The 23,172-nt window shown below is 42.2% G+C and overlaps 2 protein-coding genes across 2 annotated transcripts; one reads left to right on the forward strand and one right to left on the reverse strand.

Annotated features, from left to right (window-relative positions):
• Window positions 1-752: 752 nt before the first annotated feature.
• Window positions 753-22,495, forward strand: rnf207a (ring finger protein 207a; the record flags this gene model as incomplete). Its single annotated transcript, XM_080026672.1, has 17 exons — window positions 753-943; window positions 10,679-10,811; window positions 11,211-11,355; window positions 11,956-12,037; window positions 12,132-12,207; window positions 12,690-12,815; window positions 13,297-13,343; window positions 14,646-14,718; window positions 14,972-15,040; window positions 15,410-15,478; window positions 16,295-16,401; window positions 19,107-19,284; window positions 19,896-20,081; window positions 20,351-20,402; window positions 20,501-20,618; window positions 21,217-21,309; window positions 22,345-22,495. 17 exons carry the CDS (start codon window positions 753-755, stop codon window positions 22,493-22,495), a joined length of 1,896 nt encoding a protein of 631 aa, XP_079882798.1.
• On the reverse strand, window positions 8,175-9,917 carry zpr1 (ZPR1 zinc finger). Its single transcript, XM_080026673.1, has one exon. It carries the CDS (start codon window positions 9,782-9,784, stop codon window positions 8,393-8,395), a length of 1,392 nt encoding a protein of 463 aa, XP_079882799.1. The 5' UTR covers window positions 9,785-9,917; the 3' UTR covers window positions 8,175-8,392.
• Window positions 22,496-23,172: the final 677 nt, after the last annotated feature.

Below are 23,172 nucleotides of genomic sequence, written 5' to 3' on the forward strand. Positions count from 1 at the left end.
CCCATCGGCCTACTATTGAAGAGTTTCTGCATTGCTGTCATTCCTGCCTGGGGTAGCTGATAGCGCCACTGAAAGGTAAGACAGTGGCTCTCTGTGCTTTGTGTAGACTGGCCTTCTGCATTTACAGTAGGATTTGTTGGCTGGGTGTTATTTTGAAGCCGACAGCGCCTTTGCTGTTGTTTATTTGCCATCTGTGGATTGTTTATTGTCACTGACGCCTCGGATACTTATTAGCCTACACATCTGACAAGGTAAGAGAAGATAAGACAATTTATATATTATTGTGCCATAGGCCTAAAGGGACATTTGTATTGGGCTCCAAACCAATGCATCACAAAAAAACACTGGTCACAGTGCACCTACACACATAGAACATAAATTACATACAGTATAGGCACTCATGCATAAAAGTGCTTAAATTCACATTGTTGGTGACAGTTCATGAAACACTACAAGGTAATGAAAAACTATTTCAAGGTTATCAAAACACAGGTAGCCTATAGTAAAACCAGCTAAGTAAAACAATCACAATCCATTATTCAGCATAGTAAATAATAGCCTAGAACTTCATAGATTATAGAAAAATAAAAAATGTCCTATTTTCTATGGAAATGTATATTTGACTCACTTGTTTAAAGTGTTTCATATCAGTCTGCTTTGCCTCTCTCATGATGATAACTACAATATTGAGTCTGTTTACACATGCTGAAGCTTTCTGGTTTAGTGATGTGATGATGTGCCTTAGTTTGCAGATGGCCGGAGGAATCTTCACCAACGTTGAAAACCTGTGTAACGCGGACTGTAGTAACGTCCACCCTCTGGTCTGCCCACTGTGCCACGAGCAGTACCAGTCCCCGTGTCTGTTGGACTGCTACCACATCTTCTGTGCCCGCTGCCTACGGGGCCGGATCAATGACAGTCGCCTCAGCTGCCCCCTCTGTGGGTAAGAGATTGCACTGTGGGGTGTTGATCAGCACCCATATCATGCTGCCTATAGATGATCAATTTGTACCATGTTGCTCTGGAAGTTTTTATCTATTTTACCTTCTCAAAAAACTGTATTTCCTTTTATATATTCACAATAAGGAGAACACATCCCTTAAAAATATGAAGGCTAAAATCACGTTTCCTGGATGTTGAACTGAGGGTTTTGGTGTCTGTGCAGGCAGGGCTGCCTTTACCGGCCACTAGGCCCTGGGGCTGAGAGGTTTCGTAGGCCCCCTCGGGCGGCGGTCTTACAATACAGATGTGTTAAAGCCATGTTTGTCTACACCACAATATCTCTATTGATTAAATACAAAATCACTTAAGGTAACATGTAGGCTTACTTAAACCCCTTCCTGTTCTAATGACTTTTTATAACCAAACACACATGGTTGGTTACAGTGTTTTTCCAAGTTATTGAAGAGACAGCGGTGGGGACCCAGGACCTTCTAGGGGGGTCCGGGGGCATGCCCCCCCGGAAGAAAAATGTGAACCTTTTAAAGTAAAATGCATCAATCTGGTGCACTTTGAGAAGAAAACTAAGGCTAAATCAACTGTGTCCTAAGTGAGCTATTTTCTGGAATCATTTGGAGACACAGAAATACCAAAAAAAATATACAGGTTTAAAAAATCCAGTTAATCAGCATTCCATTTTTTTTTAATAATCCCTTATCCCAAAGCTTTGAATTCTTCGTTTTGTTTTTAATGGCTCAACTCAATATAGGCCCTTGATCTGCCATGTAATCAGCTGTACTTTAAATACCTCAGTGTTTGACTTCTTTTTTCATTTTCTTTTTCTTGAAAAAAAAATAGGCCCCTAATCTTCATGATAGGCCCCCCTACGAAGATTAGGGGCCTATCATGAGCCAGTCAATAATTTATTGTTTTAAATGACAGTGTTCGGGGCCTTCTTAGATCAGGGGCCTATATTGAGACAGTAAGCTTCGGCCCAGGTAAGCCTGTGCATAAAGGCGGCCCTGTGTGCAGGGTATCTGAGCCTTGATATGACACCTGTGTGTTACTTAAGCCATGAAACCCCAAACAATCAAAAATATGGAGGCCAAAGGTCAGGGATTGTTTTGGGAGCTTATAGACACACTCAGTTTGGATTACAACCTCACACCGCTTGTATCATCATGATACAAATTTAGGATGCAGTGTGATGAGCAGCAGGTGGATGTCAAACTGTTCAAACGCGATAAAAAACGTTTTGAATTCCTGAAGCTAAATATCATTTTCCGCCTCAAATTCCAACTGGGGGGTCAAGGGACATTTATTTGTGTTGAAAGCCACATTTTCACGGGCAGCGGCGCTCGAAGGGATCCGTTCCAGTTCCACATAAGTCGATTAGTAGTTGATTGGTTGGCTTTCATGCAGGAGATTTGAGGACAATCCCATTGGTTTCAGAGAGCATCAAGTGTCTCTGTTTTTGTGTTTAGGGTGCTGCTGAGGGGACCTATTGTTTTGTGTTTAGGGTGCTGCTTAGGAGACCTATAGCTGGCCATGGGGCAGGCTTGAGCGGCCACAGCAGCTGCAGGGTCATCCCTGTGTCTGATTTAGTTCTTGGCTCCCAATGCTTAGCATGAGCCTGCGAGTTCCTCTAAGACTGGTCACACTGCAAACATTCGCCACCGGCGCCAGCAGCTTAGGGCAATCAAAAGCAGTCACATGATACTAATCCATTTCAACCCCTATTAAGGAGAGACACGTGGTCAACAGTCACCTTCAGGTCTGACTGCAGTAGTAACTTTCTCCAATCAAAGCACACATGGATGTTCAGGAAAGAGCTTGACTGCACGCAGATTAGGCTACTCTAGGAATCTTTTCTGCCGAGTCATGTAGGCTACAAATTGGAGCATTTTTTTTATTTCTCTCTTGTGTGTGTATGAAGAGAATCGCATAGAGAGGATTTTCAGGCCCTCATTTATCAAATTTGCGTGGAAACTGGTGCAGATTCTGGCGCAAATACCTCCCTATGCCAGGTATCGCGTGGGATTTATCAAACAGTCCTATCTCGCCAATCTCAGTGTACGCCAGGCCATTATTGATAAATGCGGCGGCTGAAAACAATCGTATCACGCCCCTATATTTTCTCAGTTTAGAGGCCTCGCCCAGAGGTTTTACGACATGGATATGCACATTACGGCACAGAAGAGGAACTTCTCTGAAGTAGAAATTGACAGAATAACAGCGAAAGTAGAAAAAAAAGTTTCATTTCGGAGCATTACAAGCGGCATCAAAGAACGACAGAAGGCAGCAGTTAGGAAGGAAATAACTGCTGCGGTCAACAGCGTTGGTGTTGACAACAAACGAGGGCCGACTGTGGGCTGGTAGAGCGGGTCGGCCGATGATCAAAGGGTTGGAGGTTCGATCCCCGCCCTGCCACCTGTGTCATAGTTGTTGTGTCCTTGGGCAAGACACTTCACCCACCTTGCCTCGTGTGAATGTCGATAGTTAGCCTGCTATCGGTGTATGAATGTGTGTGTGAATGGTAACGTGGGAAAGGAAAACAGGTCTCCCTTGCAAAAGAGTCTTCGGTCTCAATGGGATATAGCCTACCTGTATAAATAAAGGTAGAAACGATCTCCAGCTGAGGATTTTGCATTTCAGGTTTACATCAGGCTATCGCTCAAATGCTAACAGCATATACAATTATATGTCGCCATTTCTTTACATAGATGAAGAAAAAGTGGTCTGACTCAAAAATCGGCACTAAAAACAGTGTGTTGCTGTTCTGAAATGCAACCAACTGTGGGTGCGGGCATAATATTCATAGTGGTAGAGGAGAAAAAGACGCACAAACTGTCCGATAATGGTCCCCATAAAATAAATAGACGTCTGCAGAGATTTGAATGATTAGAATGTATTGGCCCTTATAGATAGCACTACTCAAAAGGGTTTTAAAAACTAAAAATAACACATTTTGCGTTTTAATGTATGACAGCATGCGCTTGGCACGAGTGGTCAGCCCGGCCGTCAGCTGCACAAGCCGACCCGGCAACGATCAGCTGTGAGAGCGCCCACTGTCCTGCTCCACCAGCAGATCGGAAAAACGTGCCGGTTAACGGTGGAAATAAATCGCTCGCTTAAGCGATCAATGACACATTAAAAGAGGTGCGTATCTAGTGTAGAGCATAAGTTGCCGGTGTGCGCACTATTGAATCAGCTCTCCTACTCAAGGCTCATTTATGCTCTACGCTAGATACGCATACGGATACGGACGGAGCCTTCTGTCCGTACTCTGCGTACATTACGTGCGTATTTCTGCACGTATCCTGCAAGCTTGCGGATGCGTACCAAACGGACAGAACGGAGCATTACTACCGAATATCACGGGGGGCGCACATAGATAGTATATAGGTTAATATAAGGGGCGCACAGCCAACAGTTCACTTTCACTTACTGTACATTTGTTTACAAACACAAACGAAAGACATAATACTTTAGAAAAGGTCTTAACTTTTGAGGAGAGGTTTGTGTGAGTTGGTACGAAATTACATACACATGTATATATCTATGAAGTTACACGGCCGGGGCACAGGGACAGACAACTACAACAGAGCAGCATGAGCGGGGATCGCACGGGGAAGAATGTCAGCTAGACGGCAGGCTGACTGCAGCAATAGAGAAGTACCGGAGGTCCGTGCGAGACTAGTTTGTTTGACATGTCGTGATTGATGTCCTCAGACCCCGCTGTCTATAATACAGCCTCTAGTTTAGCCTCTTCCATTGCTACGGTAGTATCGCTAAAGCTGTTTCTTCCATGGACCTATTATAAAATATGTATTCCAGTCAATTCACTGTAACTGTTTGACTCTTCTTCTTCCTATTTGAGTAACTTTTTACTCTGAGCGGCGATGCTGCCCACTAATGGTTGATTTGTTAAATGTCGATTCCAACATAAAGGACGCATGGAAGTATGAGGGCAGTGACGGATATAACGTTGTAAACGTACGTCTCTATTTACGCACGGAATTGGAGCATAACTGAGCCTTTAGTTGCACACCATAAGCTGCACATTTTTAAGTGATTAATATCTTTATTTCGGTCTGAGCAAACACTGCATTTGTATTATCTTCTAATAATTGTCCAACAAAGTCATCGGCTACCCGGCACAGCCTGCACTGCGAGTCCATGCTGTTTACAAACTTGCGTACACGAGCTGAGAGCTGGCGTGGGATTTGAGCGTACCCTACGCCCACGTCCATATTGATAAATGCCGATGTTTGCGTGGAAATGTGCGTACACCCACTTTTCTGGTCTACGCACGGTTGATAAATGAGGGCCTCAGTGTGCATTATAACCAACTGCTCATGTTTTTATGTCCCTTGTATAGGGTGATTATTTTTGACATCAGCATATGCATTCACAAGCAGTAAAAAATAAAATAAAAGGAGATCAGCATTGCTCGTCTCATTTGCCATTAACCTACAGATACGTTCACAGTCAACAGTACACAAATTCAAGCAGCTTACAAATTACATCAATTAAATATTACAAACCTATGTAAGTCACTCTGAAAACTGCTTCACTGATGGGCAGCCCCTGCTTGCTGCTTCCGCTCAGTCCCAACTATATCCACCACCTCCTAAAAAAGTGATTCTGCTGAGGGTATGTATTCGAATTCATTATCACCCAGATTCTTTCCATGTGTCGACGCTATACTATGAGCTTACTGGGATTTAAATATAAAAAATTATATAACCTAGACAAACTGGCTAAACCTCAGACGACTTCCATATTTATCTGTAGATATTTAATATTAACCTGTGCTGAGGAAGATAAGGTGTAGCCTACTAGTCAGCTGGAAAAGTCAAAGGTATAATAATGATAATATTCATAGCACAATATACTGAGAAATGAAGGGGAGGGCAGACCACCCAGGCAATCATTGGTTTTCAATGAAAATTAAAACTGGGCAGAGTGTGTTCTGGATGCAGGGCCACGCTGCCTGGCAGCTACTATTTCCAGCAGCAGGAGGAGCCTGCAAACATAAACAGCTGCTCACTCAAGAACCATGTAATCTAGGAATTCACCACTCTGCTATTAGTAGAACACAATAGAGCCTTGTTGCTATGAAAACTAGATAAAAGACCCACAGCAGAAACTGGGCGAGGGACATTTGTGTCAATGCAAATTAATCAAAATTAAAACTGCGAGCAGTGATGACCGGGCCCTCGCACCTCCGTGCTGGACGCCGTAGTCTCCTCCTCTTCGGAGCACGCGGCACAGTTCTCCAGTAATACCTGTCACCGGAAGTGTGGAAGTTGCCGCAACACGCTTGATACGGATGCGAGGAAGTCCTCAGGCCTGGGCTCTTACCAGGCAGGTGAAGTTTGGAGCACATGGGACTGCAGAGCGAAATAACTAGTATGCAATATTTACTTAACCCAGCAGTTGGCGCTCTCACTTTTTCTTAATATTATTGTGTGGGCTTACTCAGGCCTTGGGTCTCATTAAGCATATCAAATGTTGAGAAGATCAGACTGAGTATAGTGGAGTTACAGCTACTTCCTGTTTACTGGCGAAGACGCCAAGCTACGGCGAAGGCGTTTTGACAGGTGGCGCTCTCACTTTATATGAATATTAGTGTTTAGGCTTCCTCAGGCCTTGGGTGTCATTAACCATAACAAATTTGGAGAAGATGAGACAGAGTATGGTGGAGTTAGGCCAACTGCCTGTTTTTTTGGCGAATATTTCAAATTAAAAGACTTCCTGTTGATTTTGGGGCGGAGCTTCAAGAGGCTTTTTTGTTTGTCCTGGGATTGTACATTGCTATATGAAATATTGTGCATCTAGGTGTAACACAGCCTGAGTTATGATCAATTAAAGGGTTCATGAGGTCAGTTTTTGATGTTTTTTGGCGAATGACGCGTCAGTGCTGCAAGACGGTGGTTCCGATTAAAACAAGCTTTCGGGTATATCATCTTCCATGTATCATATATTTTTTTGCACAAAAAGTTGTTATGAGTCCACTTTACTCTGCAATCCTGCAGAGTAATGTGGAGGTATGACTTTTGAGTACATTTTGGCGAATATTGGCCGGCATTTCGTCATAGTTATTCGGAATCAAACAACATTTTTTTTGGTATATCTTCTATGTCTCATGAGTGTCCCTAGAGTTTTCGTTTTACAAAATATGTTCCTGCTAGGAGTTATGAATTTTTTAACATTGTGATGATTTGAGAGTCAGAAATTCACATATTTCAAATTAAAAGATTTCCTGCAAAGATACATTTGGGTTTTAAATTTGGTGCAGCTAGGTATAACACAGCCTGAGTTATGATGAATTAAAGTTTCATGAGGTTGGTTTTTTATGATGTTTACCTCAACTTTGACCCCCAATAGCTCCCTGGTACTACTGTGATTTTGAAAAGTGCCAAAAATTACTAAAAATAATAATAAAGAATAAGAATCCTGGCGGTTTCAATAGGGCTTCGCACCAGTCGGTGCTCGGGCCCTAATAAGGCATAAGTGTTGTTTTCAATCTAACAGGCAAATGTGCTGAATGTGAGAGAAACTGGCCACGACATCAGCTAGTGAAGTATGTATCTACCTGAAATACAATTGTGATTGTGCTCAATTTTAACACTAAGGTTTTGTTTAATAAACAATTGGTCAACTAATCCATCAAGGGAATATTAATTAGTTAATAGTTTTTTAATGAATTAACCTTTTCAGGCAAGATTGTCTCTGGTTTTTGACTCGAGCTGCTTTGCTTTGTTGTATACCAAATATATACTGAATATCGTTGGATTTTGGATTGATGGTTGAAAAATGAGGAATATGATGAAACCACTTTGGGCTATTCGCAGTTATAGCTAGCTTGATTTCAATATTTTCTAACAGAATTATTATTTGAAAATATTGTCTCCTGATTATGTAATTATGCAATGATCCAGTTGAAACTCATTGAAATCTGTAAATAAAAAAAACATCCAGAGTTCAGTAGAATCTTAATTTGGGCAGTTTGTCTGACAAATTGTGCAAAAATGTGTATTTGACTCTTCAATACAACAGCAATTGTTACATCATGTAATTTCCCATACAGAGCTGAACTTCCACTTAAGACAATGCTTTTTTTTTAATTGCATGCTTACAAGTATAAAGATAATTTGTCACAAAGTGTGTGGTCCTCTGAGAGCATTTTAATCAGAGATAACAGCTTCATCTTCTGGTAGGTTACAAGAATGCAATAAACTCAAGAATTAAAGGATTTCTCTTTATTAAACAGCCATGGGTTACACAAATTAAGTCAATGATGCTTTTACTTAGAATTATTCTCTCTCACATGCACATGGAAACACCCATTCACCCAGCTTTTTAACATAAAATGTATGAAAACATGAGAAAATAAGGAGCAATATAATTACACTGGGATTTTTTTAGACACAAGACATCAATTCATTCAGTCCTTTTTAGCTGCTGCTGCTGTTGGTGGTGGAGCAGGTAAATTCTCCTGTTGGTATCCCTCCGTCTTCATGTCATTCAGGCCGAGGTCTTCGTTCTGCTCAAAGGTGCGCGTGTACTTTTCCGTGGTCATCTCGGGGTCGGGGTCGGGCGCGTACACGTTCTGCAGGTAGCTGTTCCCCGCCGGGTCGTCCAGTACAATGTGGACCTCCATCTCTCCCGCCATGATCTTGTCCAGCTTCTCCCCGAACTCCTTGAGCTTCTGCAGCCGCTCGCTGGTGCTGCTGTCTCCGCAGATGAAGGGGTTCTTGGAGACGGTCAGGTCCTTGATGTCTTTGACCAAGCCCTCCAGCGTGGTGAACTTGCCCCCCACGGCCGCCATCCCCAGCTCAAACTCCAGCTCGGGGATGAGGATCGCGCACGTCTCGGACTTGAGCAGGTCCCGGGTCATGTCCGAGGGGTCGGTGACGCGCAGGGTGATCTTGGTGCCCTGCGCCTCCGTGGCTCCACCGGACTTCACCTCGTTGGTCCGGTGGCCGCAGCTGTCACAGTTGGTGGCCATGATGATGACCTCCTTGAAGTGAGGGATCTGGACCAGCTTCATGTTGGTGTGGGCCGGCGCGTTGCAGTTGGGGCAGTTTGTGTTGAAGACCAGCACTTCGTTCCTCATGGCGTCCAGGTTGTCTTTGGCCGGTTCCTCCTCTTCCTCCTCCCTCTCCTCTAAGTCGTCGTCTGCCCTGAGGCCCAGCTGCATGTCCTGCTGCATCGTCCTCTTGAAGCGGGACACGGTGAGGGCTTCGTCCCTCTGAGGGGCCACCGGGTTCTCCACAAAGCTGTTGCCGGACGGGTCCTCGATCACCAGCGTGAACTCCTCGTCGACCTGTTTCAACTTCTTCAGCTTCTGGATGAATTGGTCTATCTGCTCAGCCACCTCGGGATGCGCTGCTCTCCTAGCGACCTGGTCCTGCTCCAAACCTGCGACCGCTCGGTCCAAAAGGCCCTCGATGGTGGAGAGGGCTCCTTTCTGCGTGAAGGGAGGGATCTCAAAATCCAGCTCGGGAATCCTGGTGGTCGCACTGTCCGCTCTCACAACCTCCCGGTCCAAGTCCTGTTTTGTTTTGACTTTGAGTGTGTAGCAAATGCCCAGGTCCTGGATGCGGCCCGCGGACTGGATCTCCGTGTTGGACCAGTAGCAGTGTGGGCAGCTGAAGGAGCTGACTATGATCTCTTTAAAGAAAGGGATTTTGGTGAGCAGTATTTTCGTCATACCGTCCTGGTGGCAGTTCATACACAGGCTCTCGATAACAGTGGGCTCCCAGTCCCCACCGTCAACACCAATGTCTTTGAAAACGTTGCCGCCTCGCACTCCGTCCTCGGAAATAACAGACATTATTTACCGTCGAGTGTGTTTCCCTCCGTGGACAGACTGTTTACAAGCGTCCTCGCTTCTCGTTAAATGGAAGTTTCTGGAAGTCTAGTCGCAGCTGACTGTCCACGCTTGTGTCGTATTGTTTAACAGTCTCTTCCGCATTCTCTTCTTCTACGGCAGACGGTGTCCCGTGTGACACTACTGCCTCCTCAGGTGCTCTGAGTTACTGTAGTGCTAAAATATACTGCTATTTAGAAAATATTACATTTAATAAGCTCTTTGAACACGAACGTACTAAAAACAATATTGCCAAAGCATCATATATACATAGAATTTCGCAATAAATACAAAAAGGTATGGTACATATGCTATTGAAATAATAAAGTAAATCAAATAGAGTAAAAAGCAAATTCAGGACTTGTTAAAAAAATAATATTAGAGGACTTGTTAAACATTTACTGTCCTGTAAGGCAGATTTCAGAGCAAAAGCAAGTTTAACACACACAACTTAAATTAGATACATAACTGATTTGCATTTGTGGGTTCAATTCATGGTGAGTCTTTAACAGCTGTGAGGCTGAACTTCACACACATGGGTGCTTTGAGCTAGCTGCATTGTTGACGTTAACTAGGCTATAACGACCTGTGCAATGACATCTTTCTGTGTATCAGTGGGTACGATGCACATTCTTTTCTTTTTAATTAACATTTTGGATTAGTATTGCTGCTGAAATGACATAATTTCCCTTCAGGGGAAATGTTTTTACTGTAGGCTACTGATTTAAACGATCATTTGTTTCCTATGTGTTTTGCGTCAGAGAATACCTGTAACCTTGTTCCCAAAAACATAAATATATCTCCATATTTATCTCACCTGAAAAATCACTCAGGTTTGACTGTATGTCTTTGCCACAGTTACCCGTCCATAGTTAAAGGGAATAGCGCTCTTCCACCAGAGGACCGGCTGTTGAAATTCCTGGTCGACAACAATGCAGACGCAGAGGAGACGGTGCAGTGTGCAAACTGTGACCAGGAAAGTAACAAAAAGGTACAAATTGACAGATGCCAAATTGTTTGGCCTGCTGCCTATTAACAACAGGCAAAGGGAATGCTGCATTAAAACATGTAAATTAATGTGTTACATTTTTGGGGGATTTTTCAAATTATACTGTCAGTTTTTAATTGTAAAGGAATCAGACAGTCAACATTGGGGCAGTTTATTAATTCATCTCAGTGTTCAAATCCTGTGCTGCCACAATGTCTTTATTATTTGACCACTGGAGGGCGCCATTGTCGTAATTTCTAAACTGACATAAATTGTAGCTTCAAGACTTCAAGGTATGTTTTTCATCAAATATTGCCTTGTCTTAAACTACATAACATTATGTCAACATCTGAACTTTCTCGGTTGATTGCATTTTTCTATTATTTATTCGTCCACACACAGGACACAGGTGTGATGTACTTCTGCAATACTTGCAGCCAGCCTCTGTGCAGCGCCTGCAGGGATCTGACTCACAAGGCCAGAATGTTTTCCCACCATGAGATTGTGTCCCTTGCCAAACGCACCAAAGCCAAACACAGGAAGTGCTGTGAGTGCCACCTGTTATTAACTCTAGAAGAATCACAGGCCAAACCAGGCTTTATTCCACCTAGAGGAAGGTTGCTCCTGACTGATGAGTGGTGAAGGTAGTCTCAGTGATCTGGGAGAATGCTTGTTGTCAAAATAACTTTTTGTCAAAATCAGTGAATAGCTCCTCACAATCTGCTATCTGTACGTACTGTGTATGCGCGCTAAAAAAAGAATATGGTGTACATACACAGGCTCTGTAAACTGGTATGTAAACAAAGGGCATAAAGAAAGGGGGCCCAGCGTATAACAACATGCCAGTTTACAGAGCCAAGGCTGTGTATTTGCACTGGATTTAGTTTTTCAGCGTGCACGTACAGATAGCATATTATGAGGTGATATTGACTGATTTTGACAAAAGGTGAATGTGATGATAACAAACATTCTCCAGAATTTCTGACTCCACCTTTAGCACGTGGTGGTAAATGTTAATCAAATAACTTGTGTTTGAGTTTTGAAATGTCTGGCGTATGTTTTTCACCAACCTGCTCGTTCGAAAAAAAACATACACTCTCATGCTCCTCCTGTGAGCTGAAGTTAAAAGCAGTGTCTGTTCCCGCAGCTCTCCACGAGGAGCCCTACATCCTGTTCTCCAAAGAGAATAAGTCCATGCTTTGCATCAAGTGCTTCAGAGACACGCAAGTGTGAGTCAAATCAATTACACACAATCTATGCCTGCCACATGTTCTCCTGTCCTCTACATATTACATTAGAAGGTTTTTGGTTTGTATCCCACAGGGAGAGTCGGACTCACTGCATTGATATTGAAACGGCATACGTGCAGGGCTGTGAGATGTTGGACCAGGCTGTACTGGTGAGAGAGCTGTGACTATTTATCTACACAATTCGTTTGGTATGATGAATGACTCCAGCGTTGATTATATTGTCAGATGAGGAACAAGTGAATTGGTTTAGCTCCTCATCGCATATGGTCGTTTATATTACTGCGTATGAGAGGACCAAAATGTTGCCGCCAGCTGTTGCTCCTGGGTGAGCGTAGGCTACCCATGACAAAGGTATTAAGAAAAACATTATAAAAATAGCATTCTTTGCACTGATGGCCTTGTTTGCTGGTATGTAAATTATGATCATCAGAGGATAAATTATACTGTTTCAGAAATATTAAAAAGTTCCTCGTACCGCCTTTTTAAATAGTTTTTTTTTTACGATATTGTTGTTCATGGCAAAATAGCCTCAGCTGCTTTTCATCTCGAAGTCATAGGATAAACATGTGGCAGTGCAGAAGCCAACGGGACATTTTGCTGACACTGCCCTACCCTCCCCCTCCATCTGTAGGTGGTGAAGGAGTTGCAGACTTCCACTCGAGAGGCCATCCTTCTGCTCAGAGCAATGATCGGAGAAGTGTGTCTGAATGTGGAGGAAGAGGAGAGTGCAATCTGTTCTCTGTTCAACAGCTTGCAGGTTATATAATGCTCTATCTATTTTCTCAAGTGTCGTTTGTTCCCTGTTCTCATCACTCAATGGAAAGAGTAAACTTCTGAGAAACCACACATTTCTTTCTATGGACAATGCTGTGATGTGATCCCAGTTGGATCTTAGTCGAGTCGAAATGTTTCAACACACACACAACCAGTGTATAACAATGAATTATTAAGTAGGATCACCATTTGCACTGCATGGCCACTGGATGTCTCTGTTGACCTAACTTTGAGAATAGAGTGTATTTTTCTTGGCACAATGAACAATCCAACAGAGCCCCCAACACACACACACATACACACACACACACACACACACACACACACACACACACACACACACACACACACACACACACACACACACACACACACACACAATCTTCAAAATTCATTAAGTATTTGAGTGCTCAATGCCATCTCCTCGGCAGTGAAATGAATAAAAGGATCTGTTTTTTTTACAGGAAATACTAGCAGAGAGGAAGAAGATTCTGCTGAAAGCGGCTCAGAGGTAAAATAAAATGTATTAGGATGTACAATGCAGGATTTACAAATGCTCCTTTTGTTGCCATGGGGCTTGTGTCACAATATTTACCAAATTGAATGCCATTACCGTGCCGTCTGCAGTTCACTTGATACTTTTTCCATTCTATCGTGCTTCATTGTACTCAGAGTGATACTAGCGCCCTGTTTGCTCTGGAATAATCACACTTGTCCCCAAACACATTTTATTGGGTTATTTTGATCTTCAACAAACGCTTTATACAGAATTAAAAAAAAAAAAAAAAGAGCTTCAGTAGGATTACAGATTTCAGGCCAGTGACTGCAGCTTGTGCCGCCTGGAACCAATCGGTGAAAACGCAGCCAACAGAAATACAAATATGAAGCATGTGAATTATAGACTTTCTCAAGTCCATAATATCAATAAAAAAACGCTACTGGACAGGGTCTGTAGATTTATTTCAATTTAAAAATACAACAGGGACACCTTTAGCACCTCTGCTGCTCCCATTAAGATGGCATTGGGCCTTTTTCAACACAGGAAACTGCAAGGGTCCTAACTTTATTTAGATTTTCTGCAGCCTGCCACGTTGTTGCTTTGTTAGCTGCAAACTTGTGGAGAAATAAGACTGTAAAGCTGTAAAATGGATCTAGACATTGCTTTGCAAGAACAGGCCAGTGGCAGCCTCCCAAAGCCCTCCATTCAGCATTAACTCACATTACTTCTGCCACTAAAAAATAGCATTCATTAATGTTTGATTTAATGTCATCCCATGTTTGCAGCCAATTCATTATTATTATTGCACATTCATTATATTTTATGTAAGATTAATGAGTAATCAACATAACACGACATGTCTCTACTTTCTCTGTGGAACTGCAAGCTCCCATTTCAAAACAGCGAGAATGTCAAACGAAAGAAATCAGAATGTTTAGGAGCACTTTTTTTCTTTTCCAGTTTTCCAGCGCTCCACATGTTGTTTGCCGTGATTGAATGAGAACAGTTTTGTGCATGTGAGCGAGTGAGTGTATTGGGTTGCACTCTGTGGGGATCTTTAATGAGATTTTTCCTCCCCATCTCTCTCCCTCTCCCTCTCCCTCTCCATTGCCTGGAAGCCGTCCAGCAGCATGGGTTCCCGGAAGGGCGTTAAAGGGCTATTTATGTCAGGCTTTGTTACACATAGAGAAGACAGATAGATTAGCTGGTGGAAATATGGAGCATATTGTCTGCGGTTGCACTTCCTGAGTTGAATCCTCTGAGTATTTAGTCGGGCGGGTGATGTGAAGGTTGCAGCGTGTGTTTTGTTTGCAGTCAACACGAGGAGAAGGAGAATGCACTAAAGGAGCAGCTCTCACACCTTACTGCCCTCCTGCCGACCCTCCAGGTAGAGTATGAAGACCAGATGATATACTGTATAATATTATGACTCATCAAACCACTGACCGCTGACACATTTCCACCACAACCCTTCATAAAACCCTCCAAGACGTGCTCGGGATACTTTTTCTCATTCATAATCCCTCCAGTGAAAGCACAAACTAATATCATCTAAATGTACGTAAAGCCTCTTAAAATTTGGTCTTCAATAATAAAAATCAATATATGATATAACCTCTGATCACTGAGGTGTCTTTCAGGTTCACCTCGTCACCTGTTCGGCCTTCCTCAGCTCCGCCAACAAGTTTGAGTTTTTGGACATGGGCTACGTGAGTACAGCCAGATAAACTATTGGTTATTAGTGCTGCATTTCGTGAGGATGTTATACATTATTAATATAGTTACTGTGGAGTTACTGTGCTGGAATACAAGACATGAATCTGTAGATTGGAAGAGAGGGACAGTGGATACATAACCAAAAAAAAGGGGAATACATGTTTAAACAAATGAATGTAGTTGATGAGTCACTGCATTTCTGTGAAACACTATGGAACTTATCCAGAGTAAATTCTTCTTGGCAATAATTAGCTCCACTATTAGTTGCACTGAATTGGTCTTTTAGTGAAATGTTGTCCATAATGTGTCAGTGGGGTGAAACAGGTCACTGAATCACTCCCCGGATGTTCTTGCTTACACAGCAACTCATGGAGAGGCTGCAGAGGATTGTGAAGCTCCCTCACCGACTGAGACCAGTGCAAAGCAGCAAAGTAAGTACGAGGAGCAGTGTTGATACAGAGCTGGAAAAGGTTATATATTCAGAGTGCAATCCACAGCAGTGTTACTGATGAACTGTTTCGCTCGTTCCGAATGCAGTTTCCCCAGTGTTTCTGCTGTGGCCCCCAAAGCCCACAGCCAATTTTTATTGTGAGACAGTTAAGAACATGGTCTTCTAATAGGAACACACAGTGTGATGTAACCGTGTCCCCTGCTTAATGTTATACAGTAAAATAAACTGTGTTAAAGCACGTATAGCCTAAAGCAGGCTGCAGCATATATGAAAGAAAACATATAATAGAACGTACACATTCAGTCACATACGACAATCAGATCCACGCAACACTTAACATCACAAAGGGGTATAACACTCAAGTCTTAAAAGCAAAAACTAAGGAGTTCACGCTTGTAAGGTGAGTTTAACATCACTGTTTTGAAAGAAATCTATACCGGCTGAACAACACTTCATCACAATTATTGAATGACTGCATTTTACAATTGTTGTTTTTGATGGTTACATATTTTACCTTGGGAAAATAATTTTGACAGAAAAAATCCTCTCAAATCTCATATGGCTGTTGTTTTTCATATTTTTTCCTTTGTTGCTATTGTTACTGTCACTAACTTTTTGTGGAGTTTACTGTAGGAATAGACCTGAATCTTGCCATTTCTGACTGTAATTTGATTTCTTTCTTTTTTTCTTTTCATTAGAACAATAAATAATAATATGGTAGAAATAAATACAGGCCTAAATGTAAATTTAAAAAAAAGCACTTGCTAACTTTGTCTATCTCTCTCTTTAATATTAGATCAACACAGACTACAGAAGCGAGTTTGCCCGCTGTCTGGAGCCCTTACTGCTGCTGGGTCAGCGCTGCCTTCCATCTGTTGCCGGATGTTCTAGTGTTGCAACAAGGTAAGATCATAAACCTGCATATAATACAAAAGTTACCCATAAATGATTATTTTACTCTAAGGTTGTGTTAATTTACAATGTGCTCTCTACGCCTGAATATTACCACAGCATCTTTCGGATGCTACCAAGTACTCGCGAAAAAAAAAAAAAAAAAAAAAAAGCCTGGGCCGAATATTTCACACTTGTAAAGAATCCAAAGTCAAAATCCCCGAATGGTGTGCAAGTACAGATGGTAGACAGCGATGACTGCAGGGGGAGAGAGGGAGGCGCCATGCTGAGTTCCACTATGGCAGTTATTCTGTCAGTGTGTAAGCTCTCTACACTGATATGTTTACATAACTCACCTTGCTGGAGGGGTTGGGAAGGAGGCGGTCAGTCGTGTTTGAAAGAGCTCTGGTATGTTGTGGCCAGGCCAGAAACACAGCAAATAACATGATACGAAGGATCAATGAGTGTGGCGCTTCAATGACACAGTTCCTCAATAGAGATGGGGTTTTTTGTTATGCTATAGTCTGCTAAAAAGTCAGACTTTGCATTGAAGTTGATTTGAAATTGAATGTAGCTAAAGAAAAACAAAAGAAACTCTGAAGGGGCCCTTTCAGGAATCCAAATAGTCTCGTAACTTGTTGAGAATAACATCAAATCCCCAGTAAACACAACATGTATTTAAACACCCATCAATGCTACTTTTTTTTTTACGTTACTTTTTTCTACGCTCCATCTCCCCTTCCAAGCACGCACACTCTCCCCTGACCCATTTTTTTCCACGTTACTGTCTCCCAACTGTTATCAGGTCCTTAAGCCCACGCATATCCACTAATGCCAACATACTGACAACTCTCTTTTCCAACTTGCTTAGCCGCCCTGTGCCAGTGCAAGATGCAAAGTGGGCAGGGGATTGGTGGCCAGCCCGGCTGGCACTATTTTTATCGTAAGTTCACAGAACTCTCCAGGATTCATCAGGAAGCTGGCATGCAGCAGGAGAGGCTCGGGGCACTTTGTTCCAGGTCCGCTGATGATGTCACGGCTTCAGCACGGGCAAAAGTCTTTAATTGGCGTCAGTGTTGGGAGAGCACACAGGCTGCATGTGCAGAGGATGACATGTGTGTGGCAGAGAGAGAGATGGGGGGGAACATGTTGTAGGTTGTCTCCAGCATCAACACTCGGCAAGAAGGCAGGACTGAGATTCCTACCAGGTAAATGTCTATACATTCTATTAGTTTCAAGCCATTGCCGTTTATTCTCTAAAGTGGAGTGTCCTTGAGTGTGTGTGACATGTGCTTTGGCTTGCGTAGAGTGTGAATCCCTAATCATTTTAGCTTTTGTGTTTGAATTTCTGGTTCAAGTAAATGTGTTTTACAGACCGAATTGGTAACACAAGATCAGAGGCAGAGTACGCCTCTAGCTTTCTAGTAACACTAGTTGCTTGGACCAGCCATAAGAGCCCAAACTGTTCAGAACGCAGACGGAGGAGGGAATAGTTTTTTTTTGTTACCCTATGGTAGTTCAGGATGCCGCCCACATGGTGTAGCCTGTTACTAAGTGCGGCTGAATGTGTTATTGTGTCTGATACATCCTCAATTTGCTGTCTGAAAGCTCCTTACCCCATTTGTCAGCCGCTAATGTGGGACACAAAGCGGGCAGGGATTTGTGGACTGGATTGCCTGCTGGCCGCAACCTATTTTTATCATAATTTCACAGAACAGCAGTCAAGGTGTGCAGCCATGCTTTAGGACTGGCAATGTCTTTAATTGGCGAGATGCTCAAAAGACAACATTCATACCGGCCGAGACTTATTCACACCTAAATTACTGTAGATTGGCTTCAGGGCAATTATGCTGGGCATGAAGCCAAGACTATGATCCTCCCAGAAACCAGATTAATGTATGTGTATTTATTTGTGTGGCTGTGTGTTGTGTATACACTTTCACACACTTGGTGAATGTGATGGTGAAGAATGACAATAAGTGTACCTTCTTAACTCGGTCATAGGTATTGTCATGGAAAAATAGATCTTCATCTCTTATTAACTTATAGAGATAAAAATCCGGAAAGGAGAAAAAACATAGCCAGGCACACTCCTTTGAACATTTGACAAAATGTTTTCAGCAGACTACCAGTTACGGACCGACGAAAAGAAGGAAACTTGAATAATTTAGAAATAGCTATCAAGCAACTCAAAGACAGTAAGTGAAAGTGTGGTTTTATTTATGAGAAAAGTTTTTGCCAACATTTCACCTCCTTACCCACCCTCTAAACCTCCTACGAGGAACTTTGAAATGTTTATGAAACGGTCTCATTGTGTATTCAACATTCAACAGCATCATAAATGCCTGGATTGTATATAGCAAATCAATACAAAGTTGTTTAAATCATAGAAAAATACAAAATAAAAGTAGTGAATAGGTTGTAATACTGATTGCAATGATAGAGAGCTCTGGGAGCCAGTAAATAGTCACACTAGTTTGTTTTTGTGTTTATAACTGTACAATCATTACATGTACCGTATTTACATAATATGTATTCATCCATAACAGAGCTGGCTGTGGGTTACCAGCAGCAGAAAGCTGTGGACTAACACATGGTCAATTATAGAGTTCAATTTATTTCATACAAGGCTTCAATCCTCCTGTGGGGGTTAGTTAGACGTAATGTTTTATTGATGGAGAATAATGTGGACACAGTTTCTTTCCCCCTCCCCACAGGCACCATTCCCCTCTCTCCGTGTCCTGCCGCTCCCCGTCTCTCAGCGACATGCCCCTGGGCTCGGTGTTCGGGCGAAGGCCCACTTGTCACCGCAACATCTGCACCAAAGTCCTCCTGGATGAGGGCAGGGAAACCCCTTTCACCGAGCACTGCCGCAAATATGAGAGCACCTACAGGGTGAGGGCTGTGTGCAAAACAATGGTTTAAATGAAGACCATAGTGCAAAAAGTGTAAAAAAGTGACAAAATGACTAAGAACATAGTGTAAATAATTCAAGAGGTGCTATTTTCCGTGTTTCTTATGGGTCATAATAATTTATAGAATAAGAGTATGCAATAAATCAACAATAAGTACTTAGTTTTATTAGTTTTTGTATCCATAAACAGTGTTCTGCATTTGGATCCACGTGGGTTAAAACTGCCGCATCAACTTATTTTCCTTGGATGACGAGCCAGCTCTGATCCTCACAGTGAAACAATCCAAAAAAAAGGCAGCAGCATGACATCCCTTGAAAACTCATCCTCAACCTGTCTGTTTGGCAACAAGCTTTTCACGCTCAGATTCACTTCACCTGGCATCTGTATACAACAACACTTCTTGAGTGGAATGCCTTGGTGTGTGTGTGTGTGTGTGTGTGTGTGTGTGTGTGTGTGTGTGTGTGTGTGTGTGTGTGTGTGTGTGTGTGTGTGTGTGTGTGTGTGTGTGTGTGTGTGTGTGTGTGTGTGTGTGTGTGTGTGTGTGTGTGTGTGTGTGTGTGTGTGTGTGTGTGTGTGTGTGTGTGTACACAGACTTTTCAGACAGAGATACAGAGTCTGAAGGACCAGGTCCAGAAGCTGCACCGAGATCTGACCAAACACCATTCCATCATCAACACAGATAAAATGGGAGAGATCCTGGACAGATCATTGAACATTGACAGCCAGATAGCCGCCCAGTACTCCACTGTGGAAACTATGAGAGCCATGTTTGAAGAGGTGGGCCAAGTGATCCCTTGAATTTCTGACCTTTTAAAATGTCTATACCCTATAACCTATACCTGCCTCTGTGTACAAGTTCTGAATATTAAAAAAGATATACAGTATGTTTCTACATTTTTCCACGGGGTTTCCTTTCAACGACTGTCATACATTTTAACCGGGAAAAAGAGTTGTACATGCCAAAGTATCCCATGAGTGGAATGACTACAAACCATGTTATATTTTATTTGAATGAGAATTAACTTACAAGACTTTTTTCCTCACAGATCTGGGAAGAGACTTTCCAGAGGGTCACTAATGAGCAGGAGATCTATGAAGGTTTGTCTTCCACAAAAATTTAACTTTTATCTCTGCCATGCATCTATATTTTGTATGCTCTTATTTGAATTAAATATCCTTTCTTTGACTGTTTCTAGCCCAGCTTCATGACCTAATGCAGCTGAAGCAGGAGAACACTTACCTCACCACTATTGCCAGACAGATCAGCCCGTACATCATGTCCATCGCCAAAGTCAAAGAGAGACTTGAGCCCAGGTGTCGTATTCAGACACACACACACACACACACACACCCCGAGCTTTGTCCATCTGCTGCCATATTGGTTGACTGTTAACAGTGACAGGAGGGAATTGAAGCTCTTGTTGCCTCAAAATCATCAGCAGCAGCATTGGGACAGATAAAAAAAACAAAGACCACAAAAATGTAGTGTATTTGGGAAGTAAAACTCAACAAAAGACCTAAACCAACAGTGAATTATTTATTTAAACATAATGTATTCCTCTGTGCTTCAGAGCTCTATTATTTTCCCAAAACTATTGGAAACACGTCTGCGAGTCACACTTTCAATAGAGTCTCTGAAAATAGCACAAATACATTATTTAGGCCTGTTTTGCGTAAAAACTGTGACTGGTTATTTAAGGAAAATACAAAGTTTTTTTTAAAGGACCAATGGGTTTGGAGCTGAGGGCCACAGATTAAGGAAGGTGTAAAGCATTGTGAGACATACTAATACAATGTTCTTTCATCTGGATTTGTTGATAATAAGAACAATACAGAGTAAAAGCAGCCATGCCCTTTAACAGAACTGACAGTGAAAGAAAACGGTTATTACATTTCAACATTTATTTTCTAGGTTTCAGGAGCCTAAAGAGCACCAAGACGACCGCACAGAAACGATGCTGAAAATCTATGAAGACAGCACAATCGCCAAAGACAGTCAAGACAGGTACTAGCATACACTGTGCACTGTATGTAAAGTAATATAGGTTAGGTTGAATTTTCCAGACATAGAAACAAGCTATTTCCAAAGTCACCAAGTGTGTTAAAGATTTACCTTGTTTTGTGATCTTGGCAAGACTTCAAAAAAATTGCCTATTTTGACATTTAATTTTACTTTATATTATGGTTATAAGACTGCACTGTTGGGCGCCCCAGTGGCGTAGTGGATAGAGCTCGTACCATATTTGCTCCGGCCTTCGTTGCAGTGGTCGCGGGTTCAAATCCGGCCCGTGGACCTTTACTGCAGGTCATCCCCCCTCTCTCTCTGTCTCCCCATTTCAACTCTGTACTATCTAATAAAGCTTGATAATGCAAAAAAATTATCTTAAAAAAGAAAAAAAAGACTGCACTGTTTAATGTAATGTCTCCAGTTTCAACAGATTTTCTCTGGCTGGATTATAGTAAAGAGCTGGAGTGTATAATGGAGGGAAGCACTTTGTGAAAGATTGTATTTGCAGAACTAAAGGAGAGGAACTAATGAAGAGGAAACAAAGGATTTTCCATATACACAGTTTGTGTAGCAAGTTTTTGTCTAAAGCGAAACTCTATAATTTCTTCGGTACCTACCTTTATCAATCCACATAGGCTGGATATAGTTATGACCCCGCAAAAAATCTGTTCAAAAAATATTCCAATCATATGAATATGTAACAATGAATATACCAAATCATGCACTGAATAAAAGGCCTAGGTGTGGTAGTAGCAGAAGCAGTAGTAATGATAGTTCAGGTATAATATTTGTATAGCACCTTTTCATACAAGATATGCAGCTCAAAATGCTTTACAATGAGAAAATAACATGCAGCTAGTGCATCACATTATCAGACATAATATGAGCATACTTAAGCTAATTAAGAAAAGTCATTTAAAAAAACAGTCTGTGTACAGACTACAGTCTGTAGTCAATGGATACAATAAATATGTCATGATTTTTCAGTGAAGAACCTTATTTATTGACATATTTATTTATTTATTTCCACAGTGACAACCAGAACTGTGTCACAGACCAAGACAGAGACAAGAATAACTGGGCACTGATCGTGGAGTCTGGGGACAGCTCTGTCAAGACCAATTGCCCAGGCAGGCAGAGGGTTCCCACGGAGACGCCCAGCCACAACGAGACGCCTTCATAGACACCATGTCATTCATTTGATGTTATGCCCCACACACTCCTGTCTCTCTCGTCTCGCCTCTCTGCTACTGTGCAGCGACGTGCCTTAACTCAACCCTAACAAGCCCCAGGTGGCGGTGGTATGTGTCCAGATACTGTACATAACGTTTTCTCAGCTGTGAGTGAGCTGTCAACAGCTCCAAGGTGAGTCCTCGGATAGACTCTAATAACTGACAGGACAGTCAAATTAAAGAGTATGGTCTAGACCTGCTCTGTATGACGTGTCATGAGATAACGTCTATATAAATAACATTGACTTGAACTGACTTGACAGACACACTGGTTAAGGACTCGCTGTTGTCAGTGGGACTTGTTCTAATGGGACAAAGAAAAAATCATGAAGAATTGCCTTTGGAGTTACCCCAGAGCGCCATGGGCTGCTTTGTTAGGGAAAACTGAGTGGATAGTATCTTACTTTCCTGGATTGTCTTTTGTTTTGGCTGTATGTGCGTTTGGCTGTTTAAATGATAAGTATGCTGAGAGTGTGAATTATCGGCTGTGTAATTTTTATTTTTTTTGGTTTGGTTTTTTCTGCAACATGTGTGGAATTGCTATTTTAGTTTTTTTTGTTGGGGGGAGGGGTTGGATGCTGATGATGGATGTCTGATTCTCGGGGAGAACTGGTTTAACAGCACAGAT

Source organism: Ammodytes marinus (genome assembly GCF_949987685.1).
Source record: "Ammodytes marinus genome assembly, chromosome: 4".
NCBI classification, from domain to species: Eukaryota; Metazoa; Chordata; class Actinopteri; order Uranoscopiformes; family Ammodytidae; genus Ammodytes; species Ammodytes marinus.